This window comes from Xenopus laevis, chromosome 8S, assembly GCF_017654675.1.
Source record: "Xenopus laevis strain J_2021 chromosome 8S, Xenopus_laevis_v10.1, whole genome shotgun sequence".
NCBI lineage: Eukaryota > Metazoa > Chordata > Amphibia > Anura > Pipidae > Xenopus > Xenopus laevis.
In genome coordinates, this window is record NC_054386.1 from 35,765,354 (window position 1) to 35,783,438 (window position 18,085).

Here is an 18,085-nt window from a genome sequence, read left to right on the forward strand (position 1 = left end):
CATCCCCTATGGCTGACTTGTAGTTATAGTATATAGTGTGTTTGGTATTTCTTGTTTACTTGTTGATGCTTTTGAAGTGTTAGACCATTTCCTCTGCTGCTCTTTAGCTGTAGATGTCAACTGCCATTTTTCCAACTGCCATTTGCCAACTGTTCCACTCATCACTCATCCTAGTGGCTTCAGCATTACAATGGATGATGGGTATGGGAGGGCCTGAGAAGAAAGACAAGTAGCACAAATCAGAACAATAGTTACATGCCTAGAATCAGGGTGCCTTGCGTTGTGGGTGCAGGGGCATTGATCAGAGCACGGCTGGTAATGAGAAGCCCCTGTGAGCCCATTACTCATCTGGGCCTCTTATGGGAAGCAGCGTCTTCTGCCCCTTTTACACCCTGCCAGTAACATACAGCTTTACAGTAATCGCACAGAGGGGGATTAGGGATGTTTTGTCCCCCAAATGATTTCCAGTTCAGTATATGGCCAACCAAATGCTCACTCCCAAATGATCACCCCTGTTCATATCTAAATTCAAAATTGAGCCCTTGGTTAGAAAGGGTGTCCAGGGCTAGGCATTTGGCAGGGATAACATACATAGAGGGGGGTGAGAATGTATCAGCAATGAAGAAACACTGAAAAATGTGGTACCTGTGACCAGACTGTGAGAACAGTACTTTTACAAGGATCGGTAACCATAGCAAGAGCAAACGTCACATGCAGGAATTTAACAGGAGAGTAAAATGCTGTTATTCTCTGTACAGACCACGTGTGCCATTTATCTTTACATACCCAGGGGAAGAGTACAAATCAAAGAGGAAAGCAAAGAGGAGTTATAGAGCAGGAAATGGTCAGGTTGGTTATGTTTCTCATTGGTTCCTAACAAGGAAACTGAAACAACAAATCACTGCTGTGTTAGTCCTGCTTCCGAGAATAGAAAGGACAATAAACTGATAATCAACTTTCAAGCTGGACATATAGGAAACTATGTAATACTGAGAACCAATAAACATTCCTTGTGAGGCAACTTTGGGCAACTTGGGCAACCAATAAACATTCCTTGTGAGGCAACTTTGGGCAACTTCAGAAATCCGAAGTGATTTGTATGCCATCCTCTGTGTACTGAAAATGGCAAAACCTATTTTTTAGTCTCAGTCCTGGCCAGTAATTGGTGTATGGCAGTCTGCTGAAAATCACCCTAAACATCCCTGATTCCCTTGCCAGAATTCTTAAATTACATATCCTAAACGGCAATGGTACCCAAAAAACTGTTTCATTTCCATGAACAGCAGCATAGGTAATACCACAGCAGACATAGGTAATACCACCTCATTCATGTAAACAAGACAGTGTTATTTCCCCATGCCCATGGCTACTGGTGACATAGCAAGCCACTTCATTAATGAAATAATTCAATTCCCAATAACGGTTTAGGGTCAGTTGTTTCCAGAATTGTTTCAAGAATCCAATATGCCTCATGTGTCAATGAATGCTTGCGTTGATCACCTTATATTGAGATCAATCTCATCTATGGCCCTTGGGAGTGATCCATAGATTACCATATGTTCCCTAAATGTTTCAAAATAGTCATCTCATTCTGAGACCATTTGTGCATTCCAGAAACCCTTTCAATCATAGGTCAACATGATGTTGTCACACATTGGCCAATATAACTTAAAGCAGGAGTGCCATTGATTCTACTTTTAGTGATGCTGTCCCATTATGATCTACATCCACAAAAGCACTGTTAGCATTCTGTTCCACAGAAAACATTACTTATATATTTATTTATGAGAAAATGTATATTGTTATATTTAAACATACATTTGTTATGCAACCTTAATGTAATAATTAACTGAATTAAAAGCATGAAACAGAAGGGTGATTTAGACAAGCTGTTTGTTGACAGTATCTTGAGATCTACTAATCATCAGCTAAAGATCTAGCTTTTGGGCACCCCTGACTTAAAGTGACCAAATAAACAATATAACTAAGATTTCCTACCCCTTGGACTTCACTGTACTGCAATAGACGATTTTACAAGATGGATTTTTTGGGTCCATGCCTGTAAGAACCTGCAAATATCTTACTGATAGAATGATGACTCAGAAGGGATAGCCCTCTGCAAAAATGAATGGCTTGATTTTAAAAGCAATCCCAGATGGAGCAAATCCCCTGCTATTGAATATAACTTCCAGCTACCCCCAATAAACCTTTAGGTTGGACACTATTGCCATGTAGTAAAGTATATTTCACAATGGATTTTGAAACCTAATATTTGTATAGGAAATATTGGTTTCCTAAATACAGGAAATATCCCTTCCACTGGCAAATGCAGAACAAACACCGTTCCATCTCCTATTACTGCAGGTATTGCACCAAACCATGTTTTGATTTTTTTCTTATAACTTTTTAATATAACTCAGGAATATCCAAGGCTGGAACTAGCGGTAGGCAGAAGAAGCATGTTTCTTTGTTGCAACTGGGGGGCCACAGTTGAATTGGGATCAAGCAAGCAGAGACTAGTGGGGCATGAGCAATAGCCATGCAGCCCAAGCAGCAGGGATTGGTGCATAAACCAAGAAGCTGGGGTAGTAGTCTAGCAAGTAAAGAAGGGTGTGAACAAACAAGTAGAGGTGTTCAGACAGGGTACCAGCAGTATTGTATTGGGTGCCAAACACTAGTTAGCATTGAGTATGCCTCATGATCAGAATTTAGATAACATTGAATCATAATATCTATGTATTAAACACAGTGGCAGTCTACTATTTATCTAATCTTGCTCGGTCAGAAAGTTACACATTGAGCCAAATGTTTGTTATGCCAGGATTTCTTTCCCTGGTATTATCTTAAGCGATGCTTTTTCTCTGCTCCCAGTAAGGGTTTTAGATTTCCGATTCCAGCTGATTTTGTCAAAGGGGAAGTGTAATGACCTCTACAGAGGAGGAGGAAGACAGAGCCAAGAGTATTTTTGAACGAGCTTGGAGTGGGGGAAGGTCTCACTGGTTTTAAATCATGACACAGCTATTAGTTATCTAAGATGTGACCTTCTTAGGGGACCCAAATGATGCCTTGGAATCAGCTTTGCAAACCAAAATTTGGTTGCATAAACAATGGATGGTTCAGATAGTATTATCTATTGTAGTAGAATATGTTGCTATGTTTATGATGACCCACTGTAAACATCACAGGCATCCATCTTTTGTTCAGGCCTCCTGCCTACAGTTGCCTGGGTGCCTGCACCCAAATGTCCCCATTACCAGCTAATGGCCATCAACCCAGCTGTTGTATTCTGCAGTCACCTAGCTGGTACAATGGATTTTTGAGGGAAGGCACCAATGGAGTTGGTGAGGTTCCAAAGGGCCTCTGTTGTGGTGGGGGTGTCAGTTAAACACGCACCAGAGAGGGTTCATTCTCCTTTTAAAATTTAAAATTCAGTGACATGTATCCCTATATGTCACTTGGTGACCATAGGGATATATTTTGATGACGATCTCCCTCCAGACTGGGCCTCCCCATCACTAAAAACAATCTTTTGTGTGCTAACAAATCCCACACTTCAATTCAAACACAAACAAAGGTGGGGCCAGGGGTTGATTCCCACCCAAGTCACATCTGGCAGTAATGCATGTCGGGTGAAAGCGAAGTAATTTGAGCAAACGAGTTGTAGGCCTGGGGTGTGAGCTTTCAGAGAGATTAGCTTGGCCTAAGGGAGGCATTGAATGCTGCTGCCTCTTTCTCCTTTATCAGTGAGGGTTTAGTGAATATAGTACAGTGGGTGAGAGCTGCCCAGTGGGGCACACTCTGCAGTTGCTGTAAGTGGAATAAGTAGAAGTGGGGGCATTGAGTCAGACTGGCCTGTCAAGGCACCAGTAAAAACAGTCGGCGCTGGTCCCCATTGAACCTGACAACTGCAACCTCTTAAATACCAACACCCGCCCCACCCTATTTAGGGCAACTGGTCCTACTGGGGAACATCCCTTCCACAGGTCAACAGTGACAGAAGCTGGACCTCCTGAGCCAGTAGGAGAATAAACCTCGTGGGACCTCTACCTTAACTTTTAGCACATTATATAATGTCCTATTCTTTGTAGCTTTTCAATTGGTCTTTTTTTTTTAAATGATTTGGTCTTTTTTTTATAGTTTTTTAAAATGATTTGTCTCTTTCTAACTTTTAAATTTGGGTTTTGCTCTGTGACAATACAATTTTATTGATAGTTACCTTTCTATTGAGGCCCTCTCTGCTTCATCTTCCAGTCTCCTGACTCTTCTAATCCAAACCACTTCCTGGTTGTTAGGCTAACTTGGACCCTAGCAACCATGCGTATACCTGCAGGTCAAGACAATATGAATTACTGGGCCCACAAGACAATATAAATTACCGAGGGATAGTAAGTGCTATGCCATTTACCAGGTTAGCACTACTTTATATCAGAACACAACACATTTATAATAAAGTATTATAATAAAGTTTGCTCTGCCCAAGTCCCGCTGGAAGGTTAGATGTGGTGGTGGTGGGGGTTCTTAGTTTTAAACTGCAAAGGAAAGAATTTAGAATGGAAACTTGGAGTAAGTGAAGCTATGTAGATACTGAATAAAAAGTGTTTTATGCCACTAAGTTCTATAGCAGGAAATCCACATTGTAAAAGCTGGGATTGTGAAACAGTTTTTTTTTCCTTTCCTGAAAAATGCTGTCCCATAATCAGCTTGTATAGTGGATTTCATAGCAATGTCTGATTAGCACTGTTAACTGTTTACCTGAAAATAGCTTGTGAATATTTAAATAAACCTGGGAAATTACCTTTATTATAAATGTTTGAAGTAAAGGAGCGCTAACCTGGTAAATGACACATTGTATTGTTTGAGTTTGTATATAGCATATATTCTATGTAACTCGTTAGTATCACTAGGGGGAGAAGCAGTTCATCTAGAACACACTGATTACTTGTATATATAAGTTTAGCATGGACTGGGTGAACACTGGAGTGCTGTTATAATGCACTAGAAAAAGATAAAAATGAATTCTGAACTTTGGAATGCAGAATTAATCTTTATATTTGCTTTGGGCTGGCAAAGCACATCTTTAACTGGTTAGAGGCGGAACATCAGAATGTCAGTGGGTCAGCTATATAAATAATGATGGCTTGGCAGATTGGGTTGGGTGTGAGGCGCATCACTGCCATGTATAACGATATCTCTATATAGGTTTGCCTCTGTCCCAGAGGTACAGTATTAAGGTACAAAAGATTCACATGCTAAAGATCTTTTAACGCAGTGCTAATCTTAGCCACAATTTGCCACTGATTTGCATTCATTCTGAAGGGTCGTGTGCAGGCCACAATTATGCTGGAATACTGGGAAACATATGACAAATTTCTTTGGAAAATTGTACTTTGCACACTGCGTCTGGTAAGTGAAAGCTCTTATGTTTTTGGAAGCCTGGTCCAACCTGAGCTTAAATATTGACATGCATAGAACGCATACATTTTCATAACAATAAGGGGCCCATTTACTAAGGGTCGAAGTGAATTTTCGAATTCAAAAACTTCGAATTTCGAAGTAATTTTTGGGTACTTCGACCATCGAATAGGCCAAAATTAGATTTGAATTGAAAATACTTCACAAATTAAACCATTCGAAAATCTAAGGACTGTCTCTTTATAAAACTTCGACTTCTACACTTCGCCACCTTAAACCTGCCAAATTGTTGTTTAGCCTATGGGGGAACCTCCTATAACCTGTACAAGCCATTGGCTAAGTTTTGAGAAGTCTATGTTTTTTTTGTAAAATCGTACGAATCGAACGATTCGAAGGATTTTAATTTAGCGGAAAAAAACCTTCGACTTTGACTATCGTACTACACCTATTCTATGGTCGAATTTAGAAGTTTTGATAAATCTGCCCCTGTGAGTGATACTTGTACATATGCTCTATTTTTCCAGAGCAAAGGACAGTGCGGCAGTACTGCCCTCATCGTATATGCAATTAAATACGGCTGTGCAGAACAACAAGTGCCGCCTATATTCCTAGAGAATAAAAGAAAGGTCAAATGAGTCCTGTTAAAAGTAGAAAATATTTCCCTTTGATACAGTAATGATCTTTATTTCACTCCTTGGACTACAAACCTCAATATGCCTTACAGTAGGCTCCAGCACTTGTTCAGTTACCTTCCCCTGTAATGCTTTTTGTCTGCATGAAGGAAATGAGAAAAACCTGGCCAAACAGCTCCTTCAGCATGACTGATCAAGCGTTGTGCCCTCAAAGATATTTTCTTTTTGTGCTCCAAAATACTGATAACATAAGCAGCAGTAACAAAAAGCTGATCATGTAATCCACACAGCACAGTATAGCTGCCGACTATGAGACAGGCCAGATTACTCACAAGGATTACTCACTAGGCAATTGCCAGGTTCTGGGCCCCTAGCACCAGGCAGACCCTAGGCCCCCTTGTGAATGATCTGGCTCTTCCCAGCCCTATTTATGGCATGACTGCCCTCATTGAAGATGGAGAATGTTCACGTCATCACTCACGTAGGTGAAGAGGAGCATCCTCTGTCTCCCATCTCCCATTGGTTATCTTCTACCAGCTGTTCTAGACACTCTCCTCTCCATCCCCCACATTTTACCACCTCTTCCAGGCTGCTGCAGATAAAGCGCACTACTCCCTCTGCTCTGCCGCTATTCACCAGCATCCTGCAGTCATGGAAGTGGTCAACCAGGTGGGGGAAAAGGGGCTACTTGGGAGAAAATGGGGGTGAGATATAGGTTGGGGTAGAGCAGGAGAGCACCCTAGGAGCACAGAGTGAGGAAGATGCGATTGAAAGGTGATGGGAATAAAGAACAGATGGAGGATTGGGAGGGTACAGGGAGAGGAGAAAAATCTCATGGAGGAGGGGGGAGGGCTGTGATGAGAGGAGGGAGGTGAAGGAGAGAGAGGGCAGAAAGGATAAATATATATATATATATATTTATGCTATGGCTGTTTTTTTATACATAGAGAAATGCATAAATAATATAATTTGCTCAATATTAAGGAATATTGTATATATATTTGTAAATATATTTAGAGAATATACATATAGAGAATTTAAAGCCTGGATTTAAGTGACCCCAGGCAGAGGCTGCATTGTTTCTCTATATTACATCTATTTTGAAATTATACATCTGCTATAGATGGGTTGTGTGTGTTGTAAATGTTCTTATGTTCCAGTAGCTGTTGTGATATCACTGTGTAACCTGCTGTGCAATGTATTCAACGTATAGTACCGATATGCTTGTTTGTCATGGCTGTACATGGGGGGAGGGCTGCTGTTGTTGGAGGCATGAGTATTTTGCTGCAGCAATTCTATATATATATATATATATATATATATATATATATATATATATATATATATATATATATGTGTATATAGATAGATAGATAGATAGATATATTTCTGATATGGTTTGTTAATCCTGCTGAACAATGCTGTCCAACTGTTACCGGGCAGTTATTCATTCACTGCACTACATTTGGGGGCCAGATTAGAACAAAATCACGGTGTCTTTCAAAGAGGTCAGTGGAGCTAAGGTGGCCATAAACAATTGTTTGGGGGTCACATCCATCCATCCATCCCTGCTGTAGACGTGTTGCACTGTTAGAGCCGAGATGGATTTCAGAACCATGGATAGCAGCATAGGAAACAACACCAGTATATGTTTAGGCAGAGAGGAAGTCATATAGTGAATAATGTACACCCTGTTGTGAGAGGCTATATAGGTATACTATTAAACTACTAGGAGTTGCATGACCAAATAAAAGCACGAGGACAAAGGCCTGACTCCAAGGTGACTTCTAATAGCCTTATAATTTACAACAGGGTGTACATTATTTATCATAATACACAAGATCACTAAACACGGAGTTTAAATAATGACATCACTAAGCACCATTTATAAGGATATAATTTACAGGATGTTTACATATATATACAGAAAGGGGCTAATAATATATATATATATATATATATATATATATATATATATATATATATATATATATATATATATATATATATATAATCCTTGTGTTTTTTCTGCACTCCAAAAAGCGATAAATGACCCAGGTGCTACCCACAATAAATTAAGTAATAAATGTTCAAGATAAGTGAGCCATGAATATCATGTAAATTCTATACTTATAAATGGTGCTTCGTGATGTCACTAGCTGTTGTTGTACCAGCATTCCTGGAACTCGGTGAGCTGTAGTTTCTTATGCCTGGATACATCGGAGGCCTAATTCAGCGCTGGCAAAATAGTCTCCTAGATTTAAGGTGCTTAGGAGCAGATGGGAATAATGAGAAGCTACAGTATATAATGGAATGGAGCTATACAAATAAACCATACTATTGTTATTGGTAGTGATAATGTTCTTGGAATAGAAGTGGGTCAGTTCATCTACATGTGGGGGGACCAATCTCCACTCCATTCCCATCATTGACTATTACTCTGTATCTCCTACAGCTGGTGGCAGGGGGTCAGTTTAGAGTTATAAAGGAGCCCCTGGGATTTATAAAAGTTCTGGAATGGGTGAGTCATACCTACTCTTAACCCCCCCCCCCCCACAATCTGTCTCTCTTTCTCTCCTCACCAAATCCTCCTGTTTTTACTTTCCACCCCTTTTGTTACTGTAAACCACTATATCCACATTCATGGTAGTACTCACAGCATTTCTCTGCATTCCCATTATCATTTCTCCTGTCATTTCCTCTCTCCCCTTACACAATCTACTTTACCGTGCATTACAAAATGACCTGGATATGCACACTTGACCTAATGTGACTTGGGCTTGCGTGCTTCCTGGGCTTTGTGTAGTACAATCAGTACAATCTACTACAGGTTTTACTACAGGTTTTATATTGCACAGGGGCACTGGGAGTGTGGGCAGAGTATTGTGTCTATCTGTCTGTCTGTCTGTCTATCTATCTATCACCTGTTTCATTTCTACCCTTCTGTCTGTCTGTATTCCTGCCTGTTTGTCTATGACCCATTTTAATCTCTCACCCATGTATTATCTACCTTCCATGTTCTATCTATCTATCATCCATTTAATATCTATCTATCTATCTATCTATCTATCTATCTATCTATCTATCTATCTATCTATCATCTATCTATCTACAGTATCTATCTATCTATCTATCTATCTATCTATCTATCTATCTATCCATGATATCTATCCCTCATTTCATATATATCCTTCTGTTTGTCTGCCTACCTGTTTGTTACCTGTAACCCATTTTCATCTCTTACCCATTATTATCTACCTATCAATCATTCTGTCTAGCACCAATTTAATCTATCTATCTATCTATCTATCTATCTATCTATCTATCTATCTATCTATCTATCTATGATCTACCTATCTGTCTATCACACATTTCATATCTATCCTTCTGTTTGTCTGCCTGCCTGTTTGTTTATCTTTAACCCATTTTCATCTCTCTCCCATTTATTATCAATATATATCCCATTTAATATCTATCTATCTATCTATCTATCTATCTATCTATCTATCTATCTATCTATCTATCTATCTATCTATCTATCATCTCTCTATCTATCACACATTCCATATCTATCCTTCTGTTTGTCTGCCTGTTTTTTTTTTTATCTATAATCCATTTTCATCTCTCTCCCATTATTATATCTCCATTATTATCTATATCCCATTTAATATCTGTCTGTCTGTCTGTCTATCTATCTATTTTACCATCTGTCTATCTCTGTCTCTTTATCGAACCCTCTCTCTACCGTCCATCCATGTGTTTCATTGCTGCTATCATGATTTGTGTATTCTGTCACACTCATAGTTGCACAGTAATCCTCTTTACTTTGTGGCAATGCTGAATCTCTAAAAATACCTGTCAGTCTCTGTGGAGATTGACAAGGTCACAATCCCGCTATGGATTAACACCAGGATAAGCCCACCCCAGTCTGCTTGCTGTAAACTCACAGAGGGAGGGCAGTGCTTTCCACCTACCCCCATGTGCTCATGAAAGCTCAGAATGAGGCTGCACAGCAGGGTACTGTCCATCCCAGTGGCACGCTTATAGGCAATTATTAGCAGGAGTAAGGGGAAAGCTACAGCCACTTTACTTGAAATAATTTAACTCACTGTATCCCAGTGTCACCGTTGTGCCTGTGATATATAGATGCACCCTCCTGGTACCTGTCAGTATATGCTCTGCTCAAGTTTAAGAGGAAGAGGAGGGCCACATAATAAAAACATGGATGTGATATCATCATCACTGCCAGGTGCACAAAAAGATCATTTAAACTAGGGATGCGCCGAATCCACTATTTTGGATTCGGCCGAACCCCTGAATCCTTTCGTGAAAGATTTGGCCGAAAACCTAACCGGATCCTAATTTGCATATGCAAATTAGCGGTGGGAAGGGGAAAACATTTTTACTTCCTTGTTTTGTGACAAAAAGTCATGCGATTTCCCTCCCCACCCTAATTTGCATATGCAAATTAGGATTTGGATTCAGTTCAGCCGGGCAGAAGGATTCGGCCGTATCCTGCTAAAAAAGGCAGAATCCTGGCCAAATCCCGAACGGAATCCTGGCTTCTGTGCATCCCTAATTTAAACCTATTAAAATATAATTAACTGGTAAACATTTTCCCACCCCATAAAATGGCAGGGTCCGACTGGGCCAGCCGGCCATCGTAAAAAAAACCCAGTGGGCCCAGACCCTCTCCTTGGGATCTGCCCGCTGACCTCCCCCCGGCCCTGATCACAACAGCAAAATTAGACACTAATTTCTCTGTGTTTTCTAGGGGAATGCTACACAAAGAGTTGGGGGAAAACAGTTTTCTTCCAACAAAAATGAATCATTTAATGTAAATGTAAACCCTAAAATCAAATAATTAGCAATGCTAATTCTTTTTTTTTTTTTCTAGTTTTCAATCTTTATTTTTCCTCTGCTAACATAACAAATTTGATACAAGAGCACCACCTGCTGTTCATTTCAGCTGGCTGGCCACAGTTGACAGATAATGAAGTCTTGTGATGTTGCTCTGCTTAGCTGTCAACCTATGACGTCAATTTCTGATGACTGCGTCTGCCAAAATTGCCAGTAGATGGCAGTGTTTTTTCATATTTATTGTTTTAGCCATATACTGATACCCTTTTACACTACTACATTTAACTGTATGTTAAATGCAAATGTGCTTTGAGCAATTCCGCATTTATTTCTCTGAAGGTTTACATTTCTTTTAACAATATATGTAAATGCGTTTGCTACTGAAAGCAATATCTGTTTAGGTGAGACAGACCTAGAATCACATAACTGTTATGCAGTGGATGTGTTGCCACAAATCAAAGGGGGAACTTGAACATCCAGAATACTGCTTTGGTTCTATGGTTACATTGTTTTCAGGAAGGTTTTCTAGGAAAATAAGAAGTGTTGTTGCAGATACTGGAAGCCCAACTACAACTGTTTAAGGCTAGGATCCCTAAGAATACTGTTCCTGCAGTACCTCAATTGGCCACTTACTCATTTGATCAATTCATTTTCCATGTGACATAATAATGCAATGGCAAATAGTTACCTATGTTCATATACTTCTTTATTGTATTCTCTGGACAAACAGAGGGAAGTAGCCTGAATGCCTGGTAGAGAAATAGATGGAAAGTGAATTTATAAATAGATGGACTAGTGGATATAAAGATTGCTTTAATAAGCTGCATAATAAGCTGGTTATAGTCAATTATTATTGTATAGATATAGATGGATACACAGATACATAGAACATACAAAGAAGATATAAAGATCATAAGATAAATTAGATAATTAGACACATAGATAAGTATAGATATGTTAAACATAGAAGAATGACTGGCTCTAGAAAACTGATTTCTGGACAGATAACTAGACGGCAAGTAAACTGATTATATAGATAGACAGAGATCATTTCTCAGTAGAGAGACATCAAGTCTTCTAGAGCAAAAGTAGCCCCCTATAAGATATATTGGATCTAACTGTGAATTAATATCTCATACCCAACTGCTGCATGAAAACAGAATGAAGAGAAACAGATGAGAGGGATAGTGAACATAAACTTGATTATTTCAGAAACGATGCAGAATATTTAATTGACTGTAGTTATAAAGTTTCTTATTTCAGTATGCTGAAGCTAAAATAAAATTTTCATTTTTGCGGTAGTTCCCCTGTTGAAGAGATGGTGTTAAATGCCCAATATATGTAAAATAAATATAACACCTTGAATTCTTAGATTTCTCTAAGGTCTCCTATTTTTCATAATTCCCAAATTCCTTGATAATCTGGATCACCCCCTTCCTTCTACTGTATATCTTTCCAGGAGCCTCTATTTTCCTGTTGCAGTGTATTTTCTAGATGCACACTGCGCTGCTTCATCTAAGATCGCTTTAATCACAACCTCAATCATCTCTGGATACCTTTATTAGAAGTGCATTACTAGATCTGTTTGTGTCATTTTCTAGATTTCTTGGCCTTTCACTCACTGTCTTGTTGGTTCACATCCTCTTCTCTCTGATTTTTCTTTTGCCCTCCTGCCCTTACTTGTTATCTCTCTACCCCTTTCCCTCTGGTTTGGCCTATTTCTCTCTCTCTCTCTCTCTCTCTCTCTATATATATACCCATCTCTCTACAGATCCTGCTCTCTTCCTGCAAAAATCAAATCTCTCTTATTTGCCTTATTTCTCCCATGCACTTTCTTGGGGGCCACCCTGGCTTTTTCTGGATGCCCCGTCTCTCTCTTTTACAGCTCTTCTCTATCTTTGCCTTTGCAACATGTGGAGGTTACTCTGGACAGTTCAGTCTCAGCATTGACTGTAAGAACAAAAATGAGAGCAAGCCCAACATTAAAGTGGACTTTGAATATCCTTTTAGGTGAGTGCTAAGTGGGTGGTTGGCTTTTGACCTTTGTGAAGCTCTGGCCTGTCAATGGATTTCAAGCTCATTCAGAAAGCTGCAGTCCCTGATTACTCTTGACATGACATGTCATACATTCAAAGACCTAATTCTTCTATTTTACTGATCTCCCCTTTCTGTCCTACAGGCTGCACCAGGAATATTTTGATGCCCCTACATGCCGTGGTGCTACTAGAAAGGTCTTTTTAGTTGGAGATTACTCTTCCTCCGCAGAGTTCTTTGTCACAATTGCTGTATTTGCCTTTTTATACTCACTGGCGGCCATGGTCGTTTACATCTTCATGCAGAACAAATACCGTGAGAACAACAAAGGACCAATGATCGTAAGTATTTGTGTACAGCCTTGCTGAGTTTAGGTTAGTAGGCAGAAGACATTTTGTTTTTCTTTATACTCGGAAGTTTTACACTTTTTGACTCCCTTAAGCTTATGATAATTGTATCCCATACCCATTTGTGTGGTCATTTCTCACCTAGTCTTGCAAGCTCATACTCAACAGGTCCTGATTTTCCATAGTCTATAATCCCAGTATCCATTCAGACTATTTGCTTATATTTCAGGACTGCATAGCAACAGCCATTTTTACTTTCATTTGGCTGGTCAGTTCAAGTGCTTGGGCTAAAGGATTGTCTGATATAAAGCTGGCAACTGACCCAGAGCTGGTGATTGAGACTCAGATCCCAGAATGCCGGAAGTCAGAATATGATATGACGTGTTCCGAACTGAGAGATCCTGTTATGTCTGGGCTTAATACCTCTGTGGTGAGTATCCATGGTACTCAATGCTCAGTCGTGTAGTCTACACATCACTGTTGATGCAAGGAATCTGCCCTCCTGTGGTCAGCTGAGCATATTACAACTTGTGGGTGTGGAGATGAAAAGGACTATGGTGCATAAAGGGATAACTAGTTTATATTATTGATGATTGTGTAGGGGGATCCAGTGGTTTGGGAACTCATGTGGCTTATTTTGTTTACTTTATTGCAGATATTTTAGATTACTAGTCTCCAACTAGTGGCTCATGAGCAACATTTTGCTCATCAGCTCCTTTTATGCTGCTCCCAATGCTCTCGAAGCAGGTGCTTATTTTTTTAATTACTGGCTTGGAGGCAAGTTTTGGTTGCATACAATCCACAACAGAGCCTCTTGCCAAACAGCCTCTTGTAGAATTCCAGTCCACATAGTGGCTACCAAGAGCTAATCACAGCCCTTATTTGGCTACCCCAGGAACATTTTTCATGCTTGTGTTGCTCCGCAACTCATTTTACATTTGAATGTTACATAGTTACATAGTTACATAGTTAAAATGGGTTGAAAAAAGACAAAGTCCATCAAGTTCAACCCCTCCAAATGAAAACCCAGCATCCATACACATACTCCTCCCTACTTTTAATTAAATTCTATATACCCATACCTATACTAACTATAGAGCTTAGTATCACAATAGCCTTTGATATTATGTCTGTCCAAAAAATCATCCAAGCCATTCTTAAAGGCATTAACTGAATCAGCCATCACAACATCACCCGGCAGTGCATTCCATAACCTCACTGTCCTGACTATGAAGAACCCCCTACGTTGCTTCAAATGAAAGTTCTTTTCTTCTAGTCTAAAGAGGTGGCCTCTGGTACGGTGATCCACTTTATGGGTAAAAAGGTCCCCTGCTATTTGTCTATAATGTCCTCTAATGTACTTGTAAAGTGTAATTATGTCCCCTCGCAAGCGCCTTGTTTCCAGAGAAAACATCCCCAACCTTGACAGTCTACCCACATAATTTAAGTCTTCCATCCCTCTAACCAATTTAGTTGCACGTCTCTGCATTCTCTCCAGTTCATTTATATCCCTCTTAAGGACTGGAGTCCAAAACTGCACTGCATACTCCAGATGAGGCCTTACCAGGGACCTATAAAGAGGCATAATTATGTTTTCATCTCTTGAGTTAATGCCCTTTTTTATGCAAGACAGAACTTTATTTGCTTTAGTAGCCACAGAATGACACTGCCCAGAATTAGACAACGTGTTATCTACAAAGACCCCTAGATCCTTCTCATTTAAGGAAACTCCCAACACACTGCCATTTAGTGTATAACTTGCATTTATATTATTTTTGCCAAAGTGCATAACCTTGCATTTATCAACATTGAACCTCATTTTCTAGTTTGCTGCCCAGTTTTCCAATTTAGACAAATCACTCTGCAAAGTGGCAGCATCCTGCATGGAACCTATAGTTCTGCACAATTTAGTATCATCTGCAAAAATAGAAACAGTACTTTCAATGCCCACCTCCAGGTCATTAATAAACAAGCTAAAAAGCAAGGGACCTAGTACAGAGCCCTGCGGTACTCCACTAACAACACTGGTCCAATTAGAAAATGTTCCATTTACCACCACTCTTTGTAGTCTATCTTTTAGCCAGTTCTCTATCCAGGTACAAATACTATGTTCCAGGCCAACATTCCTTAATTTAACCAGTAACCTTTTGTGTGGCACTGTATCAAACACTTTAGCAAAGTCTAAGTAAATCACATCCACTGCCATCCCAGAATCGAGGTCTCTACTTACCTTCTCATAAAAAGAAATTAAGTTAGTCTGGCAAGATCTATTACGCATAAAACCATGCTGGCACAAACTCATAGTATTATGATTTGCTATGAAGTCCAGTATCTTATCCTTTATTATTACCGTATTATCCTTTGTTGCTCACAGGTATAAAAGGTTGGGAACCCCTGTTCTAGATATACACGGAGTATCAGCTCTGCTCTCTCACCAGATAACACAAGATTTACCCTGTATATAGTTATCTCAATGGCACATTAGGGGTGGTTCACCTTTAAGTTAGCTTTTAGTATGTTACAAAATGGCCAATTCTAGGCAACTTTTCAGTTGGTTTTCATTGTTTATTTTTTTTATAATTTTTAAATTATTTTCAAATGGGGTTCACTGATCTCATCTAAAGGCTACACATTTATTGTTATTGCTTCCTATTTATAATCATTCTATTCAGGCCTCTTCTATTCATATTCCAGTTTCTTATTCAAATCAATGCATGGTTGCTAGGGTAATTTAAGCCCTAGCAACCAGATTGCTGAAATTGCAAACTGGAAAGCTGCCGAATAAAAAGCTAAATAACTCAAAACCCACAAATAACAAAAAATGAAAACCAATTGCAAACTGTCTCAGAATATTACTCTCTACATCATACTAAAGGTTAACTCAAATGTGAACAATTCCTTTAAAGGGGTAACATAAGCCTTTGTTCAACATAAACAGGTCTGCATTTCTGCTTTATTATTATAATAATAAGGGGATGTAAACGTCCCCTAAAGTGGATTCTTTTGCACCGCTAGTGAGCCACAATTTACTCACCCCCTACTAACACTACTAACACTATATCAGTCATCAGATTGATGCTTGCCAATAGTACACTGTTATCAAACGTCAAAAGGATGGATGTAGAGTTGTTAGGTGTTCTCCTTTAGACCACACTGATAGCAAGGTCCGTCCATATTGTCCCCTTATCATATCTACACAGATGGTCAAGCACTAATGTCAATGCCAGCCAAACTGGGCCTTTGTTGGTGATAAGGCAAAAACTATCTTCATTCTTTTCCATTTTCTTAGGCCTTTGGATTTTTGAACTGCATCCTTTGGCTTGGAAACTTGTGGTTTGTCTTCAAAGAAACAGGATGGACAGCTCCCTTCATGAAGCCCCCCCCTCCAGCACAAGAGAAACAGCCAGCCCCTGACGCCTACAGCCAAGGAGGCCAGGGATACACACAGCAAGACTCCTACGGACAACAAGGTGGCTACCAGCCAGATTATTATGGCCAACAGGCAGACTACAATCAGCAGGGGTACAGCCAACAAGGGGCCCCTACCTCTTTCTCAAATCAAATGTGAGCTGGTAAGTATCCTCATGAACTGGGTAAGGGAAGTGCGTGAAGGGGGGTATCATGGAACTGGACTGGGGGTTAGGGGTATGGGATACTCCCGCTGAACTAAAAAGCATGGACACATGGGTCTGATTATGTGTGGGAAGGTGATTGATGTAAAGGTGAATGGATGATTCACTACTATCACTTGTCAAGAGTGAGTTTATTGTCATTTCATCCAAAATAATCAAAATACCTCAAATTTGCCCATGTGCCATTGCCCTTAGTATTCCTCCATTCCTCTGCCTCTTTAATTCTCTAATTACGGTAATTCTTGACTTGCTTGCTTACTTTTTCCCATTGTGTTTCCTGCAGACATCGTCACTGCCGATCCGTGAGATCCTGGAACAGGGTGTAACTTTCTGACGTGCAGTGCTGCAGCCCGGCTGCCCGAGTGAATATCCATGGGAGAATGTTGTGTCCGTGATGTTTATATAATATATAATATAATATATATATTTAATGATACATATCTGTACCAAAACACAGGAAAATCCCATCTCATCTACCAGAGACTGTCTTCCTGCAGAGCATTGCTGTGTATTTCCTTCATTGTCAGACCCGCAGAGCATTGCTATTTTCGCTGTGTAACCCCCTTTTTCCTCCCGGGATCCCTACAGAGCATTGTCATTTTACCCCTCTTCCCTGCCAGAGAGGATGCTGCAGAGCATTAGCTTGGTCAACTCCTTCCCCCACATTAGTGAATGCAGTATTGTAATGTGATTAATCGGTTAAATGGATGATCAGTGTGTCTGGCAGGTAAAGGATTTTAGGGGTTATCAGGTCCCACTGAGCATAGATCTTCAGCTTTCCCTTGTTAGTTCTGTATTTCCTTTAGTGACCAATAATGTCTGCACTGCACAATAATTTGTAACCTCCCTTTCTGCAAACTAAATTTATGTTGTTCTAGGTCAGGACTTTTTTTGGGGGAGGGATGTATTAAAAACTCATTAGCTTTCCTGTTGGAGAACCTTACTAATGAGAAATATCAAGAGGGTGTCTCCTTCTCCCTGCACTGCTAGGTACCGAATTTCCCTAAATGCCATTGAAGCCAGCTTCTCTTGCCCATTATCTCTGCGCCTATTGCTCCCATGCCTGGTACACCCCTCGTGCTATGTATTGTGTTTGTGACGCTGAAGTTGCGTGTTGTATTGCTGATTGGAAATAAAGACAGACTGGAACAGACGTGTATGGGTGGTT

The 18,085-nt window shown here is 39.9% G+C and overlaps 1 protein-coding gene and 1 long non-coding RNA gene across 2 annotated transcripts; one reads left to right on the forward strand and one right to left on the reverse strand.

Annotated features, from left to right (window-relative positions):
* Nucleotides 1–88: 88 nt before the first annotated feature.
* Nucleotides 89–6,611, reverse strand: LOC121397681. The gene is made up of 3 exons (XR_005963828.1): nt 6,526–6,611; nt 4,217–4,324; nt 89–213 (listed from the first exon to the last, which is right to left on the reverse strand). It is a non-coding gene; the product is annotated as an uncharacterized LOC121397681 (long non-coding RNA).
* A 12-nt stretch (nt 6,612–6,623) lies between these two features.
* On the forward strand, nt 6,624–18,070 carry syp.S (synaptophysin S homeolog). The gene is made up of 7 exons (NM_001087473.1): nt 6,624–6,713; nt 8,500–8,565; nt 12,790–12,914; nt 13,084–13,279; nt 13,515–13,715; nt 16,575–16,857; nt 17,201–18,070. The coding sequence occupies exons 1-6, from the start codon at nt 6,696–6,698 to the stop codon at nt 16,851–16,853; spliced, it is 885 nt and encodes a 294-aa protein (NP_001080942.1). The 5' UTR covers nt 6,624–6,695; the 3' UTR covers nt 16,854–16,857; nt 17,201–18,070.
* Nucleotides 18,071–18,085: the final 15 nt, after the last annotated feature.